The sequence below is a fragment of the Sparus aurata genome, chromosome 20 (assembly GCF_900880675.1).
Source record: "Sparus aurata chromosome 20, fSpaAur1.1, whole genome shotgun sequence".
Lineage (NCBI taxonomy): Eukaryota > Metazoa > Chordata > Actinopteri > Spariformes > Sparidae > Sparus > Sparus aurata.
The window spans coordinates 5,936,235-5,962,612 of NC_044206.1; the positions used below are offsets into that span (position 1 = coordinate 5,936,235).

At 40.1% G+C, this 26,378-nt stretch overlaps 1 protein-coding gene across 14 annotated transcripts in view; it reads right to left on the reverse strand.

Moving 5' to 3' along the window:
• The window catches only part of ryr2a (ryanodine receptor 2a (cardiac)), a 171,749-nt gene that overhangs the window by 91,989 nt on the left and 53,382 nt on the right, over positions 1–26,378 (reverse strand). For 12 of the 14 annotated variants that reach the window (XM_030399264.1, XM_030399263.1, XM_030399265.1 and 9 more), the window contains 15 exons: positions 24,832–24,906; positions 24,058–24,136; positions 20,879–20,991; positions 19,326–19,425; positions 18,418–18,514; positions 15,802–15,876; positions 13,047–13,203; positions 11,666–11,830; positions 9,337–9,458; positions 6,187–6,370; positions 4,014–4,149; positions 3,614–3,709; positions 2,286–2,404; positions 1,689–1,822; positions 1,295–1,536 (listed from right to left, as the gene is read on the reverse strand). In XM_030399264.1, the coding sequence (XP_030255124.1) occupies positions 1,295–1,536; positions 1,689–1,822; positions 2,286–2,404; positions 3,614–3,709; positions 4,014–4,149; positions 6,187–6,370; positions 9,337–9,458; positions 11,666–11,830; positions 13,047–13,203; positions 15,802–15,876; positions 18,418–18,514; positions 19,326–19,425; positions 20,879–20,991; positions 24,058–24,136; positions 24,832–24,906 (1,894 nt within the window). Of the gene's footprint in view, positions 1–1,294; positions 1,537–1,688; positions 1,823–2,285; positions 2,405–3,613; positions 3,710–4,013; positions 4,150–6,186; positions 6,371–9,336; positions 9,459–11,665; positions 11,831–13,046; positions 13,235–15,801; positions 15,877–18,417; positions 18,515–19,325; positions 19,426–20,878; positions 20,992–24,057; positions 24,137–24,831; positions 24,907–26,378 lie in introns of those variants that run through there. The other 2 variants (XM_030399261.1, XM_030399262.1) reach the window with 2 other exon arrangements.

Below are 26,378 nucleotides of genomic sequence, written 5' to 3' on the forward strand. Positions count from 1 at the left end.
GACATCATCAACCGTGACTGACAGGTCCATGCGAGGGCAGTCTTTCCCCAGGATGAAGAGGAGTTCAGTTTTACTGCGGTTGAGGTGATGTGAAGCTGCCTAAGCCGAGATGCCTGAAGGCCTAAAGTGAGGGAGGAGTTGATCAGAGTGGTATGGAAGGGCAGGATGTCGTGAGAGATGTTTTGGAGAAGGGGGCCCGGTGATCGTGTTGGTGGGATGGTGAGGGGACAGAGAGTGTCTAAAGAGGAGAAGGAGGAGGACAGCCGAGTGGAGGAAGCTTCCTTGGTAGACATTAGAGCAAATTGATCCGTGGGTGGTAGTGAGGAAACAACAGTAGAGGAGAGAGCAGAGGGAGAGAGGGATTTCAAAGTTGTGTGAGGTGTCGGAGCAAGAGAGGTGGTGAACTTTAAGGGTTGGAAGAAAATGACAGCATGATGGTCAGACACAATGAGCGGGGTAACGGAGAGTGCCGAGGTACTATAAGACCTTGTGAAGACCAGGTCAAGTTGGTTCCCGGCCCGGTGGGTTGGTGGAGAGGGGGAGCGCGTGAGGTCAAATGCGGAGAAGAAGTCGATTAATTCAGATGAGCGCAGCTTCTCTGGGGGGATGTTGAAGTCACCCAGGACAATGAGCATGTGTCATCATCAGGGGAGCAGCTCAGGAGGGAGTCCATCTCATCAAAGAAGTCACAGAGAGGACCGGGACGGTGTTAGATCACCACAATGTTGAGTTTGAGAGGAAGTGTGACAGAGACAGCGTGGAATTCAAAAGCAGATCTGGGTAGGGGGTCCAGGGGAAGGACCTGATAGGACCACATGGGGGAAATTAGGAGGCCAGTTCCTCCTCCTTGACCTGTTTGTCTCTGGGAGTGTGAGAATGTCTAGGCAGTTGAGAGGGCAGCTGGAGTGGCAGTGTTTTCTAGGATGATCCAGGTCGCGGTAAGTGCCAGGGAGTGGAGAGTCTGCAGGGTGGCATGGGCTGAAATGATGTTTGATGTCCCGACTGGGATTGGGTAGGACTCATGGCTACCAATTGTATTTGGTTTTGCATCAGCGACATGTAGACTACATCTGGATTCTGAATCCTGAACAATTTCATATAGGATCATCCGGTTTGTTAACAACATCAGAGCACATGCAGTGAATGCTTTTCATGGTATGGTGTCTTTTTATAGGAAAATGAGTAGATTAGCCTGTCCTGATGTATGTAGAGAAGTAAAAATATTATTTAGCTGGTTAAGCTGTAAGTACCATCCCTTGATAAACCTGCACACACACACTAACACACACCTTACCTGACCAGAGATGGAGTCCATCAAAGCCGTAGGAGTAGAGGTCATCACCCACCCCATTGCCTCCCCACCCCTCCCCCCCACTGGGGTAGGGTGCGTAGCCACTAGTGTTGGCCCAGCCCACCCTGAGGTGAGTGGCCTCTGCTGTAACAAAGGGCAGCGCCTGATCCACGATCAACTCGTAGTACCACTTCCTGTACTGAGCAGAGCCATCACTGACTCCCAGGAAGATGTTGGGACGCATGCTGTTGGAAAGAAGAAGCAGAATGACTGTGTGAGGGGTGGGTTAGAGTGACGACTCCTGTGCATTCTATCTGCTGATCACTTTTATGAATGCAAATGTTCAACGTTAACAGCTGTGTGCTGTGTTTGTGTGTGTATGTGTGTGTGTGTATACCTGCTTACGTGGTTGATCAGGCGGGTCTGCAGTAACAGATCTCTTCCTGGCAGCAGGTTGTCACAGATCAGGTGCTGGTTGGAGCGCACCGCCACTCCGTGACACACACACAGCGAACACAACACATCTAGAACCTAGACGGTACACACATACCAAATATGTCAGTGTTCAAAACATAGTTATTGTTTAAGTATGAACACATGCACACAAACACTTATTAGCATGAAGACTGAACTGTAGGATTCCTGGTAGATTGATTTGATTGGACAGGCTGCAGCTCTTTGTCACGTGGGTTTTTTTCTGCCTTGAGAAATGGTTTGCTGTTAGCTCAACCAGCTCAGTTAAACAGAGGGAAGTTGAGAAATTGACTAAATCTTTAAATCACTGCTTCTGGCAGTCTTGCTCATCCAGCACTGTTCTCAGCTACCCCAGGTTCTGCCAACAGAATCCTGGAAGCCATTTTTTACAGCACACCTAAATAAATATGTGGATTATTTGTACGTAACTTTCAAGGTGTATAATGTAAGCTTGTACACATGGGAATCTTCTGCATTATTTGAAGATACACCGTGATATACTGTATATCTCAAAGAGTACCTTGTAATTGCGTCCATGCTTGTCCAGCAGAGATATAATAGATTTGATGTGCCCCTCTTTGATTATGTTCAGTGCCTCAGGACTCTCCACCAGCACACAGTGTAGCACCTCAAGTATACCTAGGAATACAAATATGTATAGTAAGAATCACTACACAAGTGCAAATCAATCAAATCAATCAATCGAAGCCTACAAGTAGCTCCTAACTGGAAAAAAAGACAACAGCCACAAAAAGAAAGATTAGACGAAGATAAATACAACAGTGTTTCAGCCAAAACAAAGCTAATGGCCATGAGTGGCTCAACTTGATATCACACAGCAGGGGACTACAGCTAAGAAACAGGAGTGTTAAGGTGTCTAATAACTGGACCTGTGTACTCTCACATCTTACATGAACTATGTCTGTTGCTGTGGAGCCTCTCAACATACATCCCTGAGATCAGGTTCAATCTGTAATTCATACATTTACGAAGCCAGATAGCGATATCCTGCCATAAAGGAACAATCTTAGCATAGGACCAGGTAGTGTGACCTAGAGTAGCTGTTTATACATTTAATCTGTCACAAATATCAGATATATTGTTTTATGGCATGATATGTAAGTGTTCTTTTTCTGGTTTTAAAGGCGACATTACACTAAGGTGATGTAAGTGACTTTGAACTTACTAGACTGTTCTACTTGTTCTAATACTTGCCTTTACCCACTCAGTCATTACTAGACATCAGTATTTTGTCAATGTACCAATAGTCATCCCTACAATATTGTTGCAACTTGGCGTTAACTGAACCTAGAAGGGTTAAAGAATATACTCTTGAACATAACTCTTTTAGTCAGCACACTCATTGGTATTCCCTGCACCAACCTATTTGATTCTGTTACCTGATCCCTGATCTGCAAAGCACTCACAATCCCACAATCTCACACCCTGACATACCATCACTTTACCCCCCATCCTTTTTGATGCAGCTAAAGACGAGAAGGCTTGTTTTAGCAAAGGTTTTGTTCCTGTATTTGGTATGATTCTGTATTTCTAACTTGTTTTTACTATCTATGCACCTATTGCTGAAAATAATTCCTCAACGATGACACTAAACTAATCCATCTGACCAGTCTCATCTAACAATCTAATTGATCTGATCCATGTAATCGATCTAGCAATCTGTCTATCAGCTTCTGGGAATAGATGAAAAGCGAGTTTGTGCGAAAAAAACCCCAAAATATCTCATTATGAAATTGGACCCTCTGATTTCAACATTACCACTTTATAATGACCCAGTAGAGATGAACTGTCTACTGTGACTGTCTCGTTAAAGACAAGCTGACCTACCAGAGGAGGCCTCCAGTCTCTCCAGTCGGCTGATCAGCCAGTCCAACGAACCAGAAAACTGAGCACAGTTCTTCCTGTTTCCTCTGATCAATGCAGCTGGGAGGAGGGACAGGAGAGAAGAGACATGACCTAAGAGGCACTGCTAATATGTGAATGATGATAAAACTGTAGCAACGGCATATTCTTATTTTCTCCTTATTTCCACATCCGTGGGGAACATTTTTCATTTCAGCCTAATTTTTCCACTGAAACCATTTTCATCTCTATGAATATGGTTAATATCAGTTTAATTTAACGTGATGACTTTCCGTGAAGCTCTTAGTAAAATCTGGCATAAAAGTATAACATCTTCATCATATCATTTCTATGTGTGTAATTGTGTGTAAGTGTGTGTATATACCCAGTAGTTGGTAGAGGGAGTTGAGGATGGAGCTCCAAGCCTCCCCTGCCTCCCTTCCTACTGCCTCAGCAAAATGAGCTGCACTGCTGTAGACGTGAAGGCGATCAATACACTCCAACACCAGGCTGATCATCCCCTACAGACACATGGGGTGTTGGTTTTACTGGTTTATTCAGCTGGACTCCAATAGTCCTAATCAAATTAAGTGGGTAACAGTGCAAAGCTAGAGTTAAATACATTAAAGCTGTTATTAAAAATAAAGAAGTGTAACTACGTATTTTTCAGTCGGCATTGCGTATAGCCACTTCTAAATCCCCTATATCTCCCATCCTAACCCTCACCTCTCTAATTTTGAAAATCTAACCTGTGACAACACCTCTAGCCTATGAAGGTGCATTTTACTATATGAACACTGAGCCCTCTACATAGCCGGTAAAACACTGCAACACTGACTTTAGATAAAGGGCCCATCAAACTCTTTGTACTGCTCCGAGACTGGCCAGCAAATCACCTGCTCACACCACATTTTGAATAGATGGGCCCTGATGCTTGAGGATGGCTGCAGGTTATGATATTAATATGTTAATATGTTCCTCATAGAAGACCAATTATTTCACCCACCCACACCCCATTCTCTTTTAATCAGAATGACAGTGTTTATAGCCTGTCCAGTCCGATCAGACGACTGAGATCCATGCACCACATTACGCAGACGCACCACATCCTCCTCCTCCTCCTCCTCCTCCAGTTAAATAGAGTATTCTGCTCATATACAGTCAAACTGAGTTGTTCTTATCATATTTATTGATCACTGATCACTAGGATGAAAATATGTGCGCACAGATTGTGAATTCGAGGGCATCGACTGAGTCAATCTGAGGGAGGAGAAAGAAACTTAGGGCCCTGACGTGTTCACGATAGTCTGGACTGCTCAAATTTGCAACCTGGTGGTTGTTGGTGCGCACTGCAGCTAATGCAAAATCAGCTGGATAAGTCCCCTCTTTTATTCTGCCGTGTTGAGGCAACCTTTTAACGCTGCTGTCATGGCGTCATCTGAAAGGAGGGACATCTATAAATTAAAAAGTGAGACATAAAGGGAACTTTTTCTTCCTTGTTCCTGTGTGATATATTTTGACTAAATAACTTTAGAACTTATGACACTTTTGAAAAATGACACCCATTTGCAAACGTGCTGCGGCAACAGCAGCACATGGAGATGCAGCAGCCGCTAGCTCCTCAAAATTATGCTACATTTTTATATTTTTACTGGTAGTTTTATTGGCTTTTTTGCTGAAACATGTCTGGACTATGGCAGAAATACTGTATTCAGCTTTGGAGAGGAAAGCAGTGTTAAGTAGGATTGAGAGCAGCAGACTTTGAGATCATCATGACACATGGCGTCTTTAAACCATCAGACCGCCCCAAGCAGGAAGAGAGTCAGAATAAGAGTCATGCTAATCCAGCACGGCTCAAGGCTGCCCCTGGCGAGTGTCTGGTCACTGGAGAAGAAAATGGAACTCGGGCTGGCCAAACTACATGAAATCACAGACTGTTGTGCCCACAGAGACCTATCTCCACAACTACATCTCGGATCAAGCTTTTGCACTCGATAGGTGGAAAATGTATACTACTATTACTATTACTATTACTACTACTTATACTATATAACTATATTATCCTCACCATCATTTTGCTGCTGTTCACATATACCCCAACGCAAATTCAAAAGATGGACTTTGTGTTAATAAACATTTGTATATAAATAACTGTATATATGTTCAGTAATTATGTAGGATGAAGGAGTTTCTGAACTTTCATTACATTATGCAACACTGTGCTGCATCAAATGACCTTGTTTTTTCTATTTCCTCTTTAAATAAGAAAAATGTATGCTATTTGAACTATACTGTTGAGGAAAACCGAAAAAAGATGCCATGGGTAGCAGTTTATATGGATAGGAGGATAGCATGTACAACGATTAAATTGATTCAAGCATCACATCTTGTGGCACAAGTGTTTTACAACATTACATCAATTTACATCATAGTTACAGCACACTTTTCTTTCAGTGGCTTTGTTAACTATATTTTGTCATGAGAAATGTATTTGTAACATGAACTGGAAATACAACTTAATAGCAATGGGTATTTCGATAAATGAGACCCAAACACACCTCTTCCTGAAAGAGGTTCTGCCGGTTCTTCAGAGCTCTCAGCCGGTTCTGCTTGTCTTCATGTTCCAGGTGGTCTCCGGGTGGCTGGAAGTAGCCAATCAGATCCTGCAGACTCAGACTGACCGAATCTATTGGTAGATCGAGAGTAGAGCTCTTCCCCTTTTTCCTTAATGTGTCCAGACCCCTAGAGCATACAGATCAGACATCCATCACTGCATATATAATGTGACCAGTTGTTGTTCTACTTCTCTCCTAACTCGGCTGAGCTTGTTGGCTGTGAATAACTTGTCAGTTTTAATGGATTGTGTACACATACCTCTCTACTGCTCTCCACTGGTTTGATGTGTATAGGGTGAGATGAGTCCCCAGTCCAAACTAATGTGCTCAGTTTAATGTTTAAGATAACGCTGCTAGGCCTGCAGGATATGAGGAAAATCTGCGATGTGCGATAACACTGTTCAATATTGCGATGACGATATAACTTGCGATAAATAAACAAATATTGAAGTTTGCATATTATTAACTATACAGTTAATGATGGCTAACGTTGGTTTGGAATTGTTGGTTTAGGTCTTTATGGTTGTATTGCAGGTGGTGATGGAGGTTGGTTGTGTTTCCTCTAGAAGTTGCAACAACTGCTCGGCATGTTTTACACAGTACCTGTGTTTGTAACACGTCGTCTCTCCCGAATCCAAAGTAAGTTCCAATAGCAGAAGTGCTGTTTCTCTTCACCACAAGGTCTTTGTCAACCACATTTTCATGGCTTTTCTCTCCTCCCTCAGCCATCATTATCTGGCAATCACCACCAAACTGATAGTATGACAAAATTAATCGGTATCAGTCTGATACCGATTAATTTTGTCAGGGTAGCTAACGGCTAGCTGGGGCTTCATCTGATTGGCCCTTGTATCCAGGACTCCGTCTGATAGGCTAAATGTTGGCATGCTCAAGGTGCATGCATTGCGCATGTAAACAAAATGATTTTTCTTATTAATGGCGTGTTAGGCAGTCTTTTGCGATGTGTTTATTGCATGTTCATATCGCTATGACGATGAAAATTTGATTTATCAAATAATTTTAATGGCTTCTACAGAGGGAAAATATTTGAGTGTACTTTCTCAAATACAGATGTGCCTGTACAGTGCATCTTATATTGTATTTTTCAGTGAGTATTAATCGACACTGCAGCTGTTAGTTATAGTCATTAGTTTCTCTGGCACACCAACTGAAAGAGAGTACATGTGTGCTTGTTAATTTGACAGGCATGAACACGTCAGAACTCACTGGAGAGATCTTTAAACATTATGACACCCCTAGATTAGTGGGGTAAAATATTTGTTTTATGTGATCAATGTATTCTTTATTTATCAAAACACATATTATTCTGTGTGAATGATATAAGATGGTCCAAACCTAAATTACATTATTGCCTCATAAAAAATGACAATTATATTATAGGACCTTATGCAGAAATGACGAAAGGTCAAAGATTGAAACACTTCTCGATGATTTTTCTCTTCTCCGTGAAGTGGAAAGGGCTTTGCTTTGTAGTGTGATTTAGTTGGGAACTGTTAAATGCTATGCTTAGTACATAGTGATTTAAATAATCTACTTTTTAAAGGTCTGGTATAATGGATTTGGGGAGATTTTTAGAATCTTTTTACTCCCTAATGTCAATACTGGAATCTGCCCCAAATGTGTAGTATCAGTTGGGCTTAAGATATATATACAGATACAGATGAAGTGGATCCTCTTCCACAGATTCCACCATGTTGCATCGACATGTTTTGATAGTAGCCCAGAATGAAGAAAAAAAAAAAACAAGCACTGGCTCCACAGAAGGCCTTTTACATTAAATGAGGGGTGTTCAGCTAGCTGCAATCTGCAACCTTGCAACTAGATGTCAATAAATCCTACTGACTGGACCGTTACATTACATTACTTTTGATTGGATGCTTATAGAAGAAAAAAAACTTGACTGACTTGTCTTTAAGCTATGCAGTAAGCTCAGGGCTGGGCACTTGTATACTGTCAGACAGTATTGTTGATATTGAGATGTGAATCAGATTGGTCTCAGTGCTGAGAGCTCATGTACAGCTCATTGATGGGAGAAAGATATACTTTTTACAGACCTTCTACTTATCATTATCTCAGTAGTCATAACACATGCTGCTACTCAAAGCTGAGAATTGACAAACCATGTCTTCATCATGATGTTGACAGCTCATCTATTGTGTTTCTTTGCATGAGTATGCATTGTGAATCACTACAGATGACCTGTTGAGCTATATTTGCTTACAGGCTTGCAACTACAAAATATTTGTTTATAACTCTTCACTGCACACACTGAGAGCAGTTACTGCAGCTTTACACAGCAATACAGCTGCGTGTTCCTTTACACAGATCAGGCACATGGAGAAGAATTCTTCTCTTGTAGCGAGTGACTCTGCAGTATCCTGACACATGTTCACTGAAGGAGCCTGTTCTCTCCTCAAATTAAAAGGACATTAAAACTGAAAGCTTTCACACTCTGGTCAAATCATTGTAAGTGCTGGACATTTGCTTTTATTTATTAGGTTTGTTTCAGTATCTTGGCTCATGTTCACTCCAGAGAAGACTGAACCCTGAGCTTCATTTTTTTCTACCATTCAGGAGAAACTGCAAAAGCTTTTTTTTGTTTTTTTACCAGATTTTACAAGTACAGTCACAGGGTATCATGCTGCCACATGATCACTGAGTAAGGTTCTTTTATAGCATGCAACGGAAAGTGCAGCAAGTCTGTTGTATACTTTATGTACACTCCAGTGTAGCTTGCCAGCTGTTAGTGTAACTTCCATTTATTTCCTGTTGATTTAAAAAATCAGAAGTTATTTTGTTCCTGTTGAATTTCTTAGCTGCTTGGATTCGTTGTTGAGAACCATCATGAGCCTCTCTCACAAGTGCATCACATTATGCTGCAATACATCTCTGTTAATCACAATCACCTGTTCAGATTATTATGCAGTTGCTGGTGTTTAATCCCACCTACGGTGTCTCTTGCCTTCTTTTTATTATGTGTAATACATATCTTTGTCTGCGTTCGTGTGTGTGTGTGTGTGTGTGTGTGTGTGTGTGTGTGTGTGTGTGTGTGTGTGTGTGTGTAGTAATCACCTGATGAATAGGTTGAACAGAAAGACAGTACTGCGTATGACTCTGGCAGTGCGGCTCTCCTCATGTTGCGATCGAGACAGCGTCAGCCCGTCATCCATGTGACCTTCATGGTGCATGATGGCCTGAAAAAGGAGGTAGACTTTTAAAATAATTGACCAATGACCTTAATATCACAATTAATCCAAAAACAGCATCAAACAAATTGTAGAAATATGCAAGATTGTAGTGAAAAAGAATGAGCTGTTGGGTCTGTCTCCTGTTAAATCAAACAAACAACAAGAGGACAACGAGAGAGAACCCCAGGACCCCTGTGGTTGATGTCAAATGGGTAAGAGTAAGGGTTAGGGCATCACCGAGTGAAGCGAGCAGCCAGACAAACACGTGAGTTTGAAATCCCAGCAGAGGCTGAAGAGTTTATCCAAGGTTTAAAGAACACAGAGGACACACAGATTTACTAAAGCAATCTTCTGATTATCCTTCTGTAACAGTAGTGGGATTTTGATTTAGTTACAAAGAAAGAAAACCGCTTTGCACCCTTTTTAAAGGGGCTTACATCTGGTTATTGGAGAAGTGGATATTCACTATACCGTCGTCTTTCCAGGAAGAGAATTAAGTTGCCAGACGGAAAATGTTGAACATTTCATAAATGCTTGTTCATGTAGAAAATGTACTTTTGCCAGGGGACACAAATATCCTGTCAGTTTTGTTTTGGTCTGTTTTCCTTTCAAAGTTATGACTATAGGGACTGCTTGGTTTGGTCTATCTGCTCCCTTGTTTACACTGGATCAGTGTGTGCACTTAACTGCACCCCGAGGTCAAGGGGAGGGTGAGAGGGAAGAAGGGGCTGTCTTGTTCAGGTTGACAGCTAAGGGGATTCGTTTATGGCAGATTTTAAGTTGTATGTTTGTTTTTCTGTACTTCTCATGATGTGTTGCTTTTTACTGATGCACTCCCAATATGACACAGAGAAAATCAACAGGTTTACCCACAACTAACAGATGATATTATGGTGCACAATCTGATGTTTTAGTACATTTAGATGACTTCGAATAAGAATTTTAAATTAATTTCTTGGAATCTAAGGGGGATGGTTAAATTGGCTAAGCAAAAGCAGGTTATTACTAGGCTTAAGCAGCTTAAGTCATTGATCCATGAGACTCATTTACTCAGGGAGGGCTTGGTGATAGTACGAAGGAGGGGTTATGGTGTTAATTCACAATTTGAGGCCTTTCCAAGTTAACAACACTATTTATGATAAAGCTGGTAGATTTTTGGTGGTTCAAGGAACTCTCTTGAGAGAAAATATCAATTTGGTTAAAGTGTATGGTCCTAATGAAGACAACTCATCATTTTTTGAGAATTTGTTTTTGCTGTTGGCCACACTCCCTGGTAAAATGATATTGCTCTCTTGCCCTGGTTAGAAATTGAAAAACTGCCCTCAAAGGGTTTGTCACTGAATAGCTATCTGTACTCAGCATCTTTTAAGAAATTAAGGAAAAGTACTGCTAATCCATTTGTAAAAAAAACTTAAACATCCATCGTTACTTATAAACAAATCTATCTGATGTTAATTGGGAGCAAATGTTCACAAACAAGGTAATGTAAATTCTTAGTCATGTTACGTCGAGTCTTGTTTCGTCCCATTTGCCAACTTCCTTCCACACACTGACTCTCTCCCTGCTGCCACAGAAACAGGCAACGTATAAAACACACACTATCTTGAATTTGTTAAGGTTTAAACATTGTTGGAAATATTTGGAATAATGTAAGTATACACTTCAACAATATCTGACAAACGTCTAACTGTTTATTAGACATTTTTATGCACAAAACTTACATATTATATCCTTAATATATTTTCTTAGGATGAGATTGGCTTTATTTTGCAGTAACAGAACACACTGAAATAGCCAGTTTTGTTGGGGCAAATCTTTAGTTATGCTTTAGTTCATCTCTGACATGAACAAAATTATACATTCACCAGGTGCGACCTGGTTCACTGTTAGCTCAGTTCTGCCTTCATCCCTAAACTTTCTCACACTGGCAGAGTTTTTTTGCCTTCTTTGGCCAGTTTCATTTCTCTACCATGTAAAAGTTACAATAGACTGTTTATTGCAAGCAATGATGCATGCATCTTAAGTACAATTTCATTTAAAAGTGTCATACGATCTGGTATTAACATCTTAATCTGTTGCCACTTTTGTCTCTTCCTCTCAGCTTCTCAACCTCTTAGTAATACAGAAAACAAACACAGATTGTAGTTACAAGGATGCAAAGACAGGTGAGAAAAGTTCTTAGAGATGCAGTATTGCTTAATGCAGTGTGATACCTTTCTCTGGACTCCGCCCATTCTTGCACACTTGGCATCAATAGTCTGGTAGGTGAGCCACAGGTAGGTGTCAACATGTTGGATGTAACACACGGAGTCGCCATACTTAATGTCAGGAACACCCATCCCATCCACCTCTTTCTTCACACCTGGGTCCAACTTTTCCTTGAGGAGGGAGACATGACGAAACAGATTTAATTCTACATGACAATTGGCTGGTTTGAAAGTTTTCATCATTAAGATTTCAATGGTTTTCAAGCTGTCTTTCTGGGTTTAGAAGTTCGAGATTTACAAGAAGAGCTAGACGGGTTTCCACATGGTATACACACTCATCACCAATATCCCTTTGGCATTCATTCATTTACAACACTGGCTGATACAGGTCAGACATAAACAGAACCTGTACTGAACACTGTGTCCATATTTGGATAACAAGGAAGCTAGCTATGTGTTACCATTAGTCTGATAGCACCATATTTCTGTGAGTAGACAAAAACAGGGCCACAGTATATGTTTTAAATATATAAAAGGTTTTCCTATATCCCTATATTACCATGCTTTACCACCTAATGGTGGCAATATAACAACACAGCTCAAATGATCAGATGGATATTACTTTTAGTAAGATTAAATGATCAACAGAAAATTAAACAGCAACAATGTTAATAATTGATAAACCGTTTGAATCACACTTAAGCAAAAATGACCAAAAATCCCTTTCACAAAAGTCATATATAACTTCTGAGGTCAGGCTTCTTGTTACATAGTTGAAATGTTTCTTCCTTATTAGTTACAGTGCAAACTCAGTTAAGATCTCTGGTCTCTGCTTGTTCCAACCGCCTGCCTTGTTAAAATTGGTGACTAAAACAATGCTGTCAGTGCCCCTCGGGATCAGCTCTCAGGCTGGCCACATCCTTTAAATTGTCTCTATAAAACAAGGTTCTTTACACTTTTAACTAAGTTTTAACCTGTTTTGTTTTTGCTTTTTTTGTTCTTTATTGTTTTACAGTTCATGTTCTTATATTGCGTCATTAATTTAGCGTATCTGTTATTTCATTCAGTATAGCACTTTGTAACTTTGAAGTAAATGTGCTATGTGAATAAAATGATTACTGAGGTTAACCCTGCTGAGAGTCAGTGAATTCAGAGCAGTCAATTTACAGAGAACAGAGAAGCGACAACAAGCACAACAAGCAACTAGATTATGGCCTTACAACCTTTGAAGCTCAATGATGTTTGCTTGTATTTGACCATGTCGAGTATCATATCAGGATAATCGATCTTAGACAAAGGAGCTTATCAAAACATATTGCACTACACAGAGACTCCCCTACGTTCAAGTAGCTTGAACACAAACAGACGGTATTATGGATGCTTGTACCTTGGAAGACCTGAAGCAGAAGGCTGTAGACTTGACGTCAGCTTTCTCTTTGTCCATCAGCAGCAGAGATTTGTCTTCTATCAGACTGAGATACTTTCCTGTGGTTACATGTCTCAGTCTGAATGGCTGACCCCAGCGGATATGACTCCCACTCCATCTGGACATAAACACAGTCAGACGCATAAATACTAAACACACACACACGCACACACACACAAACACACAGACATGAAGCATGCTAAATAGAAACATATGACTGAGAAAAATCCACAAACAACCCAGGGTCATATTTGGTGATTTATAAAAACTTACATGTAAACTATATGCACTGAATTAAGTTAATTCACAGCTACACGAAGGGATATTTTTATATAAACTGCTAATGGTTACCAACTCATCATCTCTGCATGCAAGGCGGAATGTTCAACTGGGGAAAACCAGGCAACAATCCTAGACAATGGCACCTGGTTTACTGTGTGGCAACAATGTCATCTCTGTAAGGAGGGGCCTTACATAAAAAATGTGTTTTACCCCTTATTATCTCACTGTTCTGAATACATTTGGGTTTCACCAAATTGCCATAAACTGGAGATGTGAACTCACCAAAGTCACCATTTTCATCACTTGCAAATTAACAGACAATAAAAATTACTTGAGACTGGACTTGGGAGTTAAAGACTCATGACTTGACCTGACTTGAGACATAGCGACTTGAATAATATATGACTTGAGCTCATTTCGTGTTTCAATTTCTTTTTTTACTTATCATTTCACTGATAAGTAATGATAGGCAATATCAATGATGTATTTAAATCTTACATCTGTTACCCCCCAGAAAATAATTCAGGCTTAAATTATGTGATGCAGAAACTTAATTTGAAGCCTAAAGGCTAATGTTCATCCACTCCAGCACAGTCCTGTGCAGTCGAGTCACTTAGCCATATGGCAAAAAGCATCCACTGTGTGTGTGTGTGTGTGTGTGTGTGTGTGTGTGTGTGTGTGTGTGTGTGTGTGTGTGTGTGCGCGTGCGTGCGTGTGCGTGTGTGCATGCCTGTGTGCATGTGTATGTCACTACCTTCCCTATTTTTATGTCAGTCAGTGGGTTCTCAGGCTGAAATTGGTATCAGTGGTATCAGACTGGCTGGATCCTATTTAGATGTGTCACTTCCTCGGCTCTGGCATTGCCCTTGTTTGCCAACTGTCACACTGTTAATGTTATTAGTAACATATGTGCATTTCTAGCAAATACATGCCCGATGTCAGGGAAATTAAACCTAGGCAAATACACACTCTAATCTGTCAAAAAAAAGAATTTAAAGCAGAATTCAACTTATAGTCATCTAACATTTGAGAATAACCACCAATAAAGTATGTCTTCATATTCCAATTCCACAAACACGTCGTGAGCTGATTTGGTTGTCGATGGCTTTAGTAATGTAAGATACTGCAAATCCTCAAATAAAAGCTGAAAAGCTCAAAGCATCAACAGGACATTAATGAAATAGTTCATCATATTGGGAAATCCACTTATATGCCTTTTCTTTGAGTAGACTGAGTTAAGAAATCAATACAGTACCATTAAATCAGGATGTGCCTAGCCTAGCTTAGCCTAAAGACTAGAAGCGACACCTATGAAGTGCACATCATGCCACTTTGTTTACTGTTCCTTTATTCTGTACATAAACAGAAATGTTAAAGCAATGCAAAAGACAGTAGCTGTATAGTTGAACAATTTCAACAGTTCTGTTTATCTAGCACTTCTTCGCCCCATGTTCATGTATTTCCAGATAAATCTGTTTTGGTTTCTATACAGTAACAATGTTACCAAACCAGGCAAACTTACTGTGATGACAAGACTCCAGAAAGCTGCACACAGTCCCAACGCCTGACTGTTCTTGTACGTGTTGCATATTACTCTCCCCAGAATCATAAAATCACCTTTTAAGAGTGTTGCTGGATGTATTTTTGAGATTTGGAAGCTGCTGCTTCCAGATAACCATCTCTGCAAGACATGGTTAGCCTATTCTAAGCTTGGATTAACCTGTCCTTACTTCATACTTAGTGGCACAGACATAATAATGATATAATGAAACTAAAAATGTCGAACTTTGGGATCTGGGCAGTTCAGAAAACAGGTAGGTTTCTTATTAAAATAGGTCATCTGCAGTTACCATCTCGCTATTATGTACCTCCATCAACCAGTCAAGGTGCAGTTTATAGCAATTTCTGTCCCGTTGCATTCAATGTATGTAGTGTAGACTTTGAAGGAATTTAAAAGAAAGGTATTAAATATATTTTCCTCTGAACACTTGACACTTTACTTATTTAATCTTTTATACCATTCTTTTGTTCTTCTAGTTGAATGTTTGTTATGTTATGTTTAAGTTTATGTTCATGTTTACGCCTGTACATTGTGAGCGAAGGAAGTCAAATTCCTTGTATGTGTTCATATACTTGGCCAATAAAGCTGATTCTGATTCTGATTCTGATTTTTGGCAAAATGGACTGATTTCAGTGAATACACTTCAGTAAAATGCTGTCTTCACATAGAGACCATATTTACAGAAGTGCAGAGAACTGACGGAGAGGTTCATCCCAAGTTGTAAAAAGAATCACCTGAAGCTCGATGAGCTCAGGTTTTGTTTAAAACCAGCATCTCTGCTAGTGTATGTCACTAAATCTATACGTTTGCTGTGTGTGTGTGTGTGTGTGTGCGTGTGCGTGTGTGTGTATAGTATGTGTATGCTGTACCCACACAACACGCAGCGTCTCCAGCCTCCACAGGGACCTGGCATGACTGGACACTGCTCCCCCCTCATAGTGCACTGTCCTGTGGGCAAAAATAAATTAATGACACCTTCAAACAAATTATATTGAATATCTTTTGTAATATCGTAAGGTAACATAATATATTGGCAGTCACGCGTCACTTCATCTGCCTTTGATGTATGTGTAGATAGAGTATGCTCCAACGTGGATGAGTCAGTAACAAATCTCATCAGACATTCTGTGGGATAACACACTCTCATCGGCATTGTTTAACAACATGGCTGTCCCCTTTGGGAACATTTTAAAACTATAATTATTAATAGTCCTCCTTGACTCAGTCACAGCAGAGCTCACTCTGTAATGGGAGTTGCTACTTTCCCTTCCTGCAGGCAATGGTAAATTCCTTACAAATGAAGCTGAATGCTGATGTGTAATGGTGTACGCTGGAGGATGACAGAGAGGCGACTTTAGTTGAGTAAAGGAACATGCAGATTTACAACTGTAAAATAAAAATGTTCTGAATAATGACACTGAAATATTTTGTTAAGCTGTAAGTTTATTTAAGAGAATACAAGTGTGACATACACTTGAGCTGAAACGATCTTTTTTCTTTTTTTAATTCTCTGATTCCAGTTCCTTAAATGTGAGTATTTTCTGGATTCTTTCTTCCTCTGTGACATTACGCTTAATATCTTTGTGGACAACCAAGACATTGGGAAACAGATCGATGTTGGTTTCACTATTTTTCTACTATATTCCAGTCTAAAATGTCAAATTTCTGATTTGTCCTTTTGGCATGTGTACACACGATTGAACCCTCAGCAGTGCAGCCTCCTGCCATTTATATACTAAATAGAAGGAGACAAAAAAAAAAAAAAAACTCAAAAGGGAACAAACCATCATTTTATATGAAGGCACTTTCATACCTGGAAATGTATCTAAATATTCCATTCACTCGACAAATACAAATACTGAAGTCTACAAATACATCCTACCCCACCTGCCATGTTGTGTGACATCGGACAACTACGTGTTTACGGGTAGGAACTCCAACTTTGGGTGGCAATTGAAGATTTACCATTCCAATACATTTTTTCGTGTAGGAGATCAGAAACCTTTCAGTTCTGACTTGTATTGAACACAACATAAAGACCAGCAGACCTATTTTTCAGGACAATGTCACTTAAAGATTTTTGGATAATGTAGTCCTGTTCATACTCACACAATCTTCATGCTTTGATCTATCCAACTTAGTGTCTCGTAAAAGTGCTCAAACAAACAGGTTACCAAAATACTGTCATTCAATGTAAGTGAATGCAGAGACAATGGGTATAGTCTTATAATGTCAATGCACACCATTTCTGATGCCTCACTCATCCAGCTCTTAAGTCACACAGCTGTCTTGGTTGTCAAGTGACATGAATGATAGAAGTTGTAAACGTGGGACATAATCTCTACTGTATATCCCACATGAAAAGCTGTATCAGTATTGATGGTTTATCGTTGATGGTCGGCTACAGTCCCATGTGATCATACACATTTTCCTTGTCAAATGGCCTTACATTAGATGCAATTACAGTTACTTCTACCACTTCCAAAAAAAATGTGTATGTTTTTTTTTTTTAATCAACACTGATATTAAAGTATATTTATTTACATGTATAGGTAATAAGGCTCTTATAAGCCCTCATTAGATCCTTATTAACAATTATAAGACTAGATATGTGTTAAAAAATAACATCTTAAAACACATTTAATATTAGATTACAAGATATCTATAAGCACCTGTGTTACCATCATATCATTGTAACCTCAACCCTATAATACACTCTTTTGTTGCTTTATTAAGACTAGTGCAGGGCCCATTTAAAATGTGCCAAAGTGTTTCCCCTTCACTGGTCGGAAGGTCTCATGGTCACGGTGATTTTTTTTCCCAATACAAGTCGCCAGAGACAGTAACTACAACAACACAATAGTGGAAGGAGACAAAGACATGTGAGTTCAAGTTTTTTGCTCTGAATAGCGTCACATAATCAAAGCCATTCAAGGGCAACTGCAGAGCCGCCTGGCTCGCGTTGTTCAGGGAGAAAAACAGACAGACAGACATATAACTTCTGTTTTTTTTTGTTTTTTCATATAAGTTGCCAAAGACACTACCAGTTACCACATTACTGTTGTTTGGTCCTGTAATGCTGTAAAGCTTCGTAGGTCATTTCTCTTTTATTTGATGAGTGAAGGATCTGTTTAGTTGTCAGAGTGTGAACACGTGTTAACAATGCACTTATTAAGAGTTAATCATGTTTTTGCAGCAACCAGATCTAAAGTAAGGCCAGGAGTTAAATGTTAAAAATAAAAATGGGGGCTGGTGCTAGTACTGGCTCTCTTTATGAGTGTGTGCAACTGAATAACAGCAATCAAACATGGCATTTAGGCTTACAGTTCTCATGTAAAACCAGTATGTGTGTAATCTGATAAAAATGTACACACAGAATCTCTGAGGGCAGAAACTACTTCATATCTGACCAGATGAAATGAAACAGTTACTTAACTGCCTACTTTGAGGCTAAAATGCAGGCCAGACGTAATTATCAGCACACATTACCTCCTCTGCTCGTCTCCATGCTCCCCAGATGGAACGGTTAGACACTCGTCCATGTGACCATGGAGGAGGCGCAGGACGTCCCCTCCTATCAGGAAACCTGCAGATGAGACCGCAGAAAGGGAGAAAAAGCAAAGAAACATAAATGAAAAGGGGAGAGAAAGACATGGGGGACAACAGTGCAGAGGATGGAGGCGGAAGAGAGGGAGAAGGACAGAGGGAGGAGAAGGTGATAGACAAAACATGAATCATACTAAAGAGAAATAGACAGGCAGGTTTCATCAGAATTAATAGACATGTTTCCATGCTGACGATTTGCTAATTCAAAACCTCATCTGAGTTTTCTAAAGAACCTGACTTTGCTGACGCTGGTAATGGTCAGCAGTGATCAAGTACAGCAGGGCAATTATGGTATTAAACATGACAAGGATTCGCACTTCTTAAACCCATCTGATAACATACTGGATATAATGCTGCATTCCAGTCAAAGTCAGGGGTTTTTTTTCTAGCTGAAATCAGGGGCAAGATGCAGAGAGTTATAAGAATTGGCTGAACATAACAAACTGTTGTCTCTTTGGCAAGTGTACACAGGAGTGAACCCTTGGCAGTACAGCCTCCTTGCACAAAATAGAGGAGGAAAAACAACACCTGAGGTAACAGATGCCATCATACATTATATTTCATGGCACTTCCATATGTGAAAATGTATCTTAATATTCCTTTTCAGGTTTCTTCACACGTAAATATGCACAAAAGCAAGATGCAGCAAAACATTTTCTAAAATCTACACAAAGCAGGCAGCAAAGACAGCAAAAAGCACAACACAAGCAACAAGCAATAGATCAGAAAAAGCAAGAAAGACAGAATGATGTGAAGAAGAAAACTGAGAAACAAAAAACAGACAGGCGTACCTTGTGCTACTTCACTGCCAGAACAGATGGGAGCCACACTCCAAAGTGTCTGCTGGAAGGCTGCATCTACATGGAGACTGCCATTACCATAGGACAGATGCTGCAGGACGAGAGAATGAAGAAAAAAAATGTGACAGTTCAGAATGAAACACAGACAATGACTACGGATTTTCCTGAATCTGAGTCCAGTATTTAAGGATTCAGAAAGGCACGTCTGGTCTGTCCAGACAGCACATGAGTTTCCAACACATCAGACGATGATAGTAGTCAGTCAGTATATGATTAGCAGTGCTTACAGTTATCCATGGTTTACATCTATAAAGAGAATCATCAAAAGATGGACAGTCAGGTCAAAGAAAGACAGGAACAAAGCATGGGCTCTTGCAGCTAAATGTAAAATTACTGAGTCGAAAGAGTCACAGGCACAAGCAGGCAAATGTACAGATAAATAGATTAAAGTTGCAAGGCTGTAACAAATGTGGCTTATTTACAAGGTAGTGGAGAAAGTTGCTTTAGAAGCATCCTCAGGAGAACTGCCCTTTAATTGAGGTACATTCTATTTGTGTCAAAACCATTCTTGAAGTATTAGGAACAACTTTATTCTGAGATTGACACTTTTTAACTTTATTCGCGTCCTCATATAACACATTACAGAAAAAAGTGTGAAACAAACATCAGCAGCAGCCACTGATATATTCACCTACACAGACGAGTGACAGGAGGTGTCTTAGTCAGCCTAACTGGTGCTTCTACAACAGTGCCATTTGGCATTTATTCTGCAACTGTACTGAAGGGACAGAATGGCATTCTTCCCTCATGTGGTGGTCGATGATGGTGGCGGAGAGTTGGTGTTCAACTGGGTTGAGATCTGGTGTTTTAGTACTCAGCAAACCATTCAATTAGGCCAATGAATGAGGGCAATGTCATCCTGTTAGATATATAGGGTGATCACTCAGAAAAACATGATTATTTCGCAGCGCAGTGACCCTTCCCTCTAAGAGGACAAGTGGACCAAAACCATGCCAGCAAAATCCCCAAAGCACAACAGAGCCACAGTTGATGTTTCTCCTCCCACTTATTCAGGTTTTTCCCTTAATTTTTCACACGTCTGTATTTATTTCTATTCTTTACATTACATGGTTTTAGACGAATCCAATTCCCAAACTGAGGGGAAGGATGTATCAAATGCGGAATTTGGTCGTTAAGGCTCAAGAGAAGACCGCTCCAATGTGGCTCTTAAGTGTGGCATATCACAGTCAGGTGTTCATCTACTGGTGCATACCTGTATGTGAATATGCCATTGGCTGCTGCATAAGAATGGTTGCGTTCAAAATATTTTGTGTCAAACTTTACAAAGTTCTGTTTCTTTTTGTTGATGGTAAGATTGTCTTACTGAGAAGGAATGGAGGTTAAGAAGCCAAGGGATTAATTATTTACAAGGAATGTACAGAGGAATGAAGGAGTTAAAGAAAAGTAAGAAAACTAAGAAAGTGATAGTGAGATCCCCCCCCCCCAACTCCTCACACATGTTCCCCCACACAGCTGCTACTGACCAAATATCTTTCCGAAGAGACGCTGACCAGGATTAGATCATCTCCCACTCTAACCTTCTCTCCCTCTGAACGCTGCTTTGATGCAGGATGGATGGTCCACCAGCACGCCTCGCCTACACACACACGCACACACACAAAGAAAACACACAAAAAGCAAATAATAGCTCTGAAAATAAAAGCAGAAATGTGTCCCTGACTCACATACAGTAACAACATTAAGTTCTGTGATACAACCTTACTGTACCACCTCAGCCTGTGTACCATTTTGGTAGCCTAGATTTGTCTTGCAGCTGTTCTGCTTGTACTGCAACTTGTATCAGTGTTAGAAGTAGGTCAAGATCACAAACAGGGTAGATGGTGTACTTTTAATGTCTTATTGTCCTGACTTTGTTCTAAAGTGAAATCACTGTGGAGAAGCAGGAGGCAGACTGTAGCTGTGAGACAGAAACAACCGGGCAGTATCATAGCAGAGTTTTACTCCATAAATGATGTGGATGGAATAAAAGATAACACACTGGACCAGAACTCAAATCTAATGTGATCAGGTTAATTCAAACCAGTGGCCAGTTTCACTTAACTTTATCTGAATGTGTAAGATGTGACGTGATAATAGTTTTTTTTCATTTTTGAAATGAATTTTCCCATATGAACTGCAAGTGTTTCTTTAATGACCTTTAATAACTTTCCACTTGGTATTAGTAGAAGTTTAGAACACATGAGAAATGTTGTTTTATATATCATTTTCTTTATTTCTTTCTTCGCCTTAGCTGCCGGCCTCAAATGGGTTCCTTCCATCACCTACGGCCTCCGACTGGACCTCCAGGTGGTTTCTGCCTTCACCGCGGGCGTCCTGATCAGCCACTGTCCTTCACCCTGACCTCCTGAACTGACTTCTGCTCATCTGTTCACCTGAGTTGCTCCACGCCGGCTCCACTCAACCCTCCTTCCCTGCCTGCCTGGGTCCTAAAATATAACCTCAAGCGTAACACTTGGGGTCTCCACAACAGTTTAGAGCTGCATTAATCAACAAACTAAACATCAAACATACTTTTATCATATTATGGCATTATTAAGCTGATATGGCTGGTGTTTTAGCAAATCACTGCACCGTTGTACACACCAGCAGAGCATTCATTTGGAGTTGCGTTTGTTTACACCTGATGAAGCCTGGTCTTCCCTTTCCTTTAAATTTATGTCTGCTCTTTAGCTGCTAAATGCCCGACTATGTTCACCAGCTAGTCTCTAACTCTGTCTGTCTTCTCTTTGGTGCCAAGCAGGTAAAGTAAATTACAAGTTTAGAACACATGAGAAATGTTGTTTTATATATTATTTTCTTTATTTCTTTCTTCGCCTTAGCTGCCGGCCTCAAATGGGTTCCTTCCATCACCTACGGCCTCCGACTGGACCTCCAGGTGGTTTCTGCCTTCACCGCGGGCGTCCTGATCAGCCACTGTCCTTCACCCTGACCCCCTGAACTGACTTCTGCTCATCTGTTCACCTGAGTTGCTCCACGCCGGCTCCACTCAACCCTCCTTCCCTGCCTGCCTGGGTCCTAAAATATAACCTCAACCGTAACACTTGGGGTCTCCACAACAGTTTAGAGCTGCATTAATCAACAAACTAAACATCAAACATACTTTTATCATATTATGGCATTATTAAGCTGATATGGCTGGTGTTTTAGCAAATCACTGCACCGTTGTACACACCAGCAGAACATTCATTTGGAGTTGCGTTTGTTTACACCTGATGAAGCCTGGTCTTCCCTTTCCTTTAAATTCATGTCTGCTCTTTAGCTGCTAAATGCCCGACTATGTTCACCAGCTAGTCTCTAACTCTGTCTGTCTTCTCTTTGGTGCCAAGCAGGTAGAGTAAATTAGAGTAGAGTAGAGTAGAGTAGAGTAGAGGTAGAGCACATTGTTTTTGTTGCTTGATAGAAAATCAAAACTCGTTTTTAATGACTGATCTACAAGAGAGGTCTGACCAATTCAAGAGTTTTGGGGTTTATTGCTTGTGGGTGACATGCACACTCTGCAAGCATAGCAAACCAACAATGCAGCTAAATGTAAAATTTAAACATCAAACATCAAACTAAAGCAGGGCCTATTATGGATGTTTATTAAAATGTTCTCCCCTGCAAAATCAAGCCCATCATTCTAGAAAGATTGATGATTTCCAAATAGAGCTGTTGAAGTTATCTGGTTAAAATTCCAGTAATTTTGTTCATATCATGATATATATATAATTGCAGAAAAGCTAAATATGGCAATGTCAGATAGTTTGTGTTATCAATAAATAATGAATGTAAAAATGAATGGCCCTTGCTCTTGGTGAAGGAAAGGCTGAAGAACATGAGGAGATTGGACCAACATACTGGTCTATGTATGCAGGTTTATAAACATTTTGTGGGGGCGAAGAAACATCAGACATGGATGCTCATCGACTAAAGTATTAACTACTTCTCAGTTGTTGTCACTGGTCAGCAGAATGGACGCTCAGCACCTTATCTTACTGCTGCCATTTGGTGTAAATACATGGCATACTGGCCTCAAGAAAAAACACTTAGTGGGACACTGTTGGTTCTGCTTAAGGTTTCTTCCTGTTAAAGGGGAGTGTTTTCTTGCCGCTCTTGCTTGCATACTAAGGAATATTTTGTCTCTATAAACTGAAGAGTACAACCTATTATCTGCTCTACATGAATAATACCTTGAAATACCTAAAAATACCTTGAACAAACTTGTGTTGTGTATAGGTGCTTCATCAGAAATAAAATTGATATGGCTACACTGATTCATTAAGAAACTTTAACATTTACTATTACAGCCAGTCTTTCAAATCAAGCATGTGATTACACACTGACACAGTCCAGCAGCAGCTTGTGCTGACAGGCATGAAGGAGAGAACACATCGTAAGACTCACAAGAGTGACAAGGGCCATCTCAAGAAGCAGATTAATACTTAATACATGAATAGTTAACAATTCAATTGAAAAACATCCCAAGGTATGAGTGGAAAGTAATGTTTGTGAAACTGCATTTCGGACTGACTACCCACTGTAACAAAATCACTCACACACTGACCATACACACTGCAGCCCGATATAAAAGGTTTTGACCTGGTCTTGTTTATATCAACGTTAATTGTAAGCCACACAGTGAAAGCAAGTGTTTGACTCCTACCTGTGGTATCTTCCTGCAGTCCAACATCAAAAGCCAGTTTATCTGTGGATGAGCGGGAGGTTGACAGACAGCACAGGTACTAAACAGAGAAACACAATTAATTTCATCAGTTAGATCATCTCTACAGTATCAGCTAAAGTGCAGTAAGTCAATATCACTCAATCTGACTGGACTGATTTTTCTGGGGAAGCTGGGGACTTTTAATACTACATGCACTGGTCCTGATTTTTCTACCCCTATCCCAGTAATAATCCAACCCCAGCTTAGTTACTCCTTCTCAGCTCACTCATCGGTTAGCCACAACAGCATCCTTTTTCGGTTCCTGCACAGAAAGTGTGTTTGCGAAAAGAGTTTTATAAGCTCAGTGCGCCGTTTGACCTCTGTAAAACAATGGAACGCGTCTTGTACATCCTTCTTCTTTGACTAAAAGTTCATCTGTCCACTTCAGTAGACGTTACGCACCTAAGGGCATATTCTGTGTACTGGACAATACAATAATTAGATAAAGTCTGAAGAGTGTTTATTATGGCTGCTTAATTAAACTATTCATGTGTAAATAATATCACCGTTTAAAAAAACATGCAAATAAGGTGGAATCTAAATAGACAGAATTGACCCTTTCCCATATAACATCCACCTTGTCTGGATAGTTTTTACCTGTTTCTGTGTTAGATATATATTAATTTCCTCATATAACTATTTGTAGTTATAAAGCTATGAAGCTGTGTGTTTGTGTGTGTGTGTGCATGCGTGTGTGCGTGCGCGTTCACTGACCATTCCACTGTAGGAGTGTCGCAGCAGGACAGCATGTCCATACAGTAAGGTGCGATGGCCGCCACCCTGGGCCGTCTGACGGAGAGACATTGACAAGAGGGAGATTGAAAAAAAGAAGAGTTACAAAAGACAGAAAGTTACTGAGAGACAAAAACGGCACGAGACAGCTGACAGAGATATCAAACAGTACAGACAGAAAGATCACCAAAACAGATGCAGACAGGAAGAGAGAAAGAGAGGCTTGCTGTATAATTTCATTCAGCAAAAGAATGCTTTACCAAGTAGTAGCAAAAATGTTAGAGTCATACGATTAAAAGTGGACGAGCTAAACTGTCTAAAACGAAAAGTCATCCATCCATCATGTCATTCTTGCAGTTTTTAAAAGGTGTCCTGTTCAATCACCAATATATCACTGTCATATTAACATCCTGAGTTGCTAGTAATTACCGTCACCCAGTGCTTTCTAATGAAATAATGATGATTATGATTTGGGCTTCCGCATTTAATTAAACCTGATCGGATGCACTATTGATGCGTTGTGTTTAGAGTGGCTGCTCTGGTGCATCAAAGCAAAGTGGGCAATTCACAGTTAAACTGTCTGGACAATCACAGGTCTGTGCCTCCCAAACAGCTAGATTTTACAGTGACTACTTGAACAAACCTGGAAAACAAATGAAAACTGTGACTGTATGAAGCAACACTGCATTAGCTTTCAGTGTTAAGCTCAAGTGACTTTAATGGCAATGTTTCAGTTTTAATAAAACTATTTTGTTTAAATAAGAAACAATCATACATATCTTTAATCTCAATAATTGGCACAATAATTGCATATGTTATTCTTTGTTGCCACCATGCAGACCTGTTCAATGAACTAAACAGCACCAGTAGTACATTAAACCGGAGCTATTGTTCCTCAAAATGAGACCACATTTTCTGGAAACCCCTTTGCCATTCTCCCTCTCCCCAGCATTTCTAAGAACTCTATAGTGTGGCCAATAAGTGCAAAACTACACAGTGACACCAACATCTTTGATTGCAGCAGAAGTCTGCTCCACCAGGAGGCTGGACCAGCCCTGCTTCCAGATTTATTTGTCTTTGCACAATGTGCACCTCTGTCTGTTGGTCTAGTAGTTTCTCTTGCTGCACTGCAGTCATTTTGCCCTACTCTTAGAGCTGCACAGGCATCACAGGGCAGAGATGCTTCAGTTTAACATACGCAGACATATATTAATGAGTGCGTATAAATGGCAGTTATGGGATGCACACAGGCTTTGCAGCTTATCACTTATCTTCTATCCAATCAGTGATACCATTAATACAAAAGATGTAAGTGATGCATACATTGTATTTTATCATGTCAGTAGGCAATGCAGACTTTGAAGCTCAAGACCATTAACTACCGTATTCAAACTCAAATAATTGTAAATCTGTGTATTTAAAATAAAGAAATGCCTACGTTAAGTGCTAAATTTCCTCATTTAGTCCTGACTAAACTAAGTGCACAAATACAGCAATACTCATCATCAGAATCATTTATTCAAATAAAG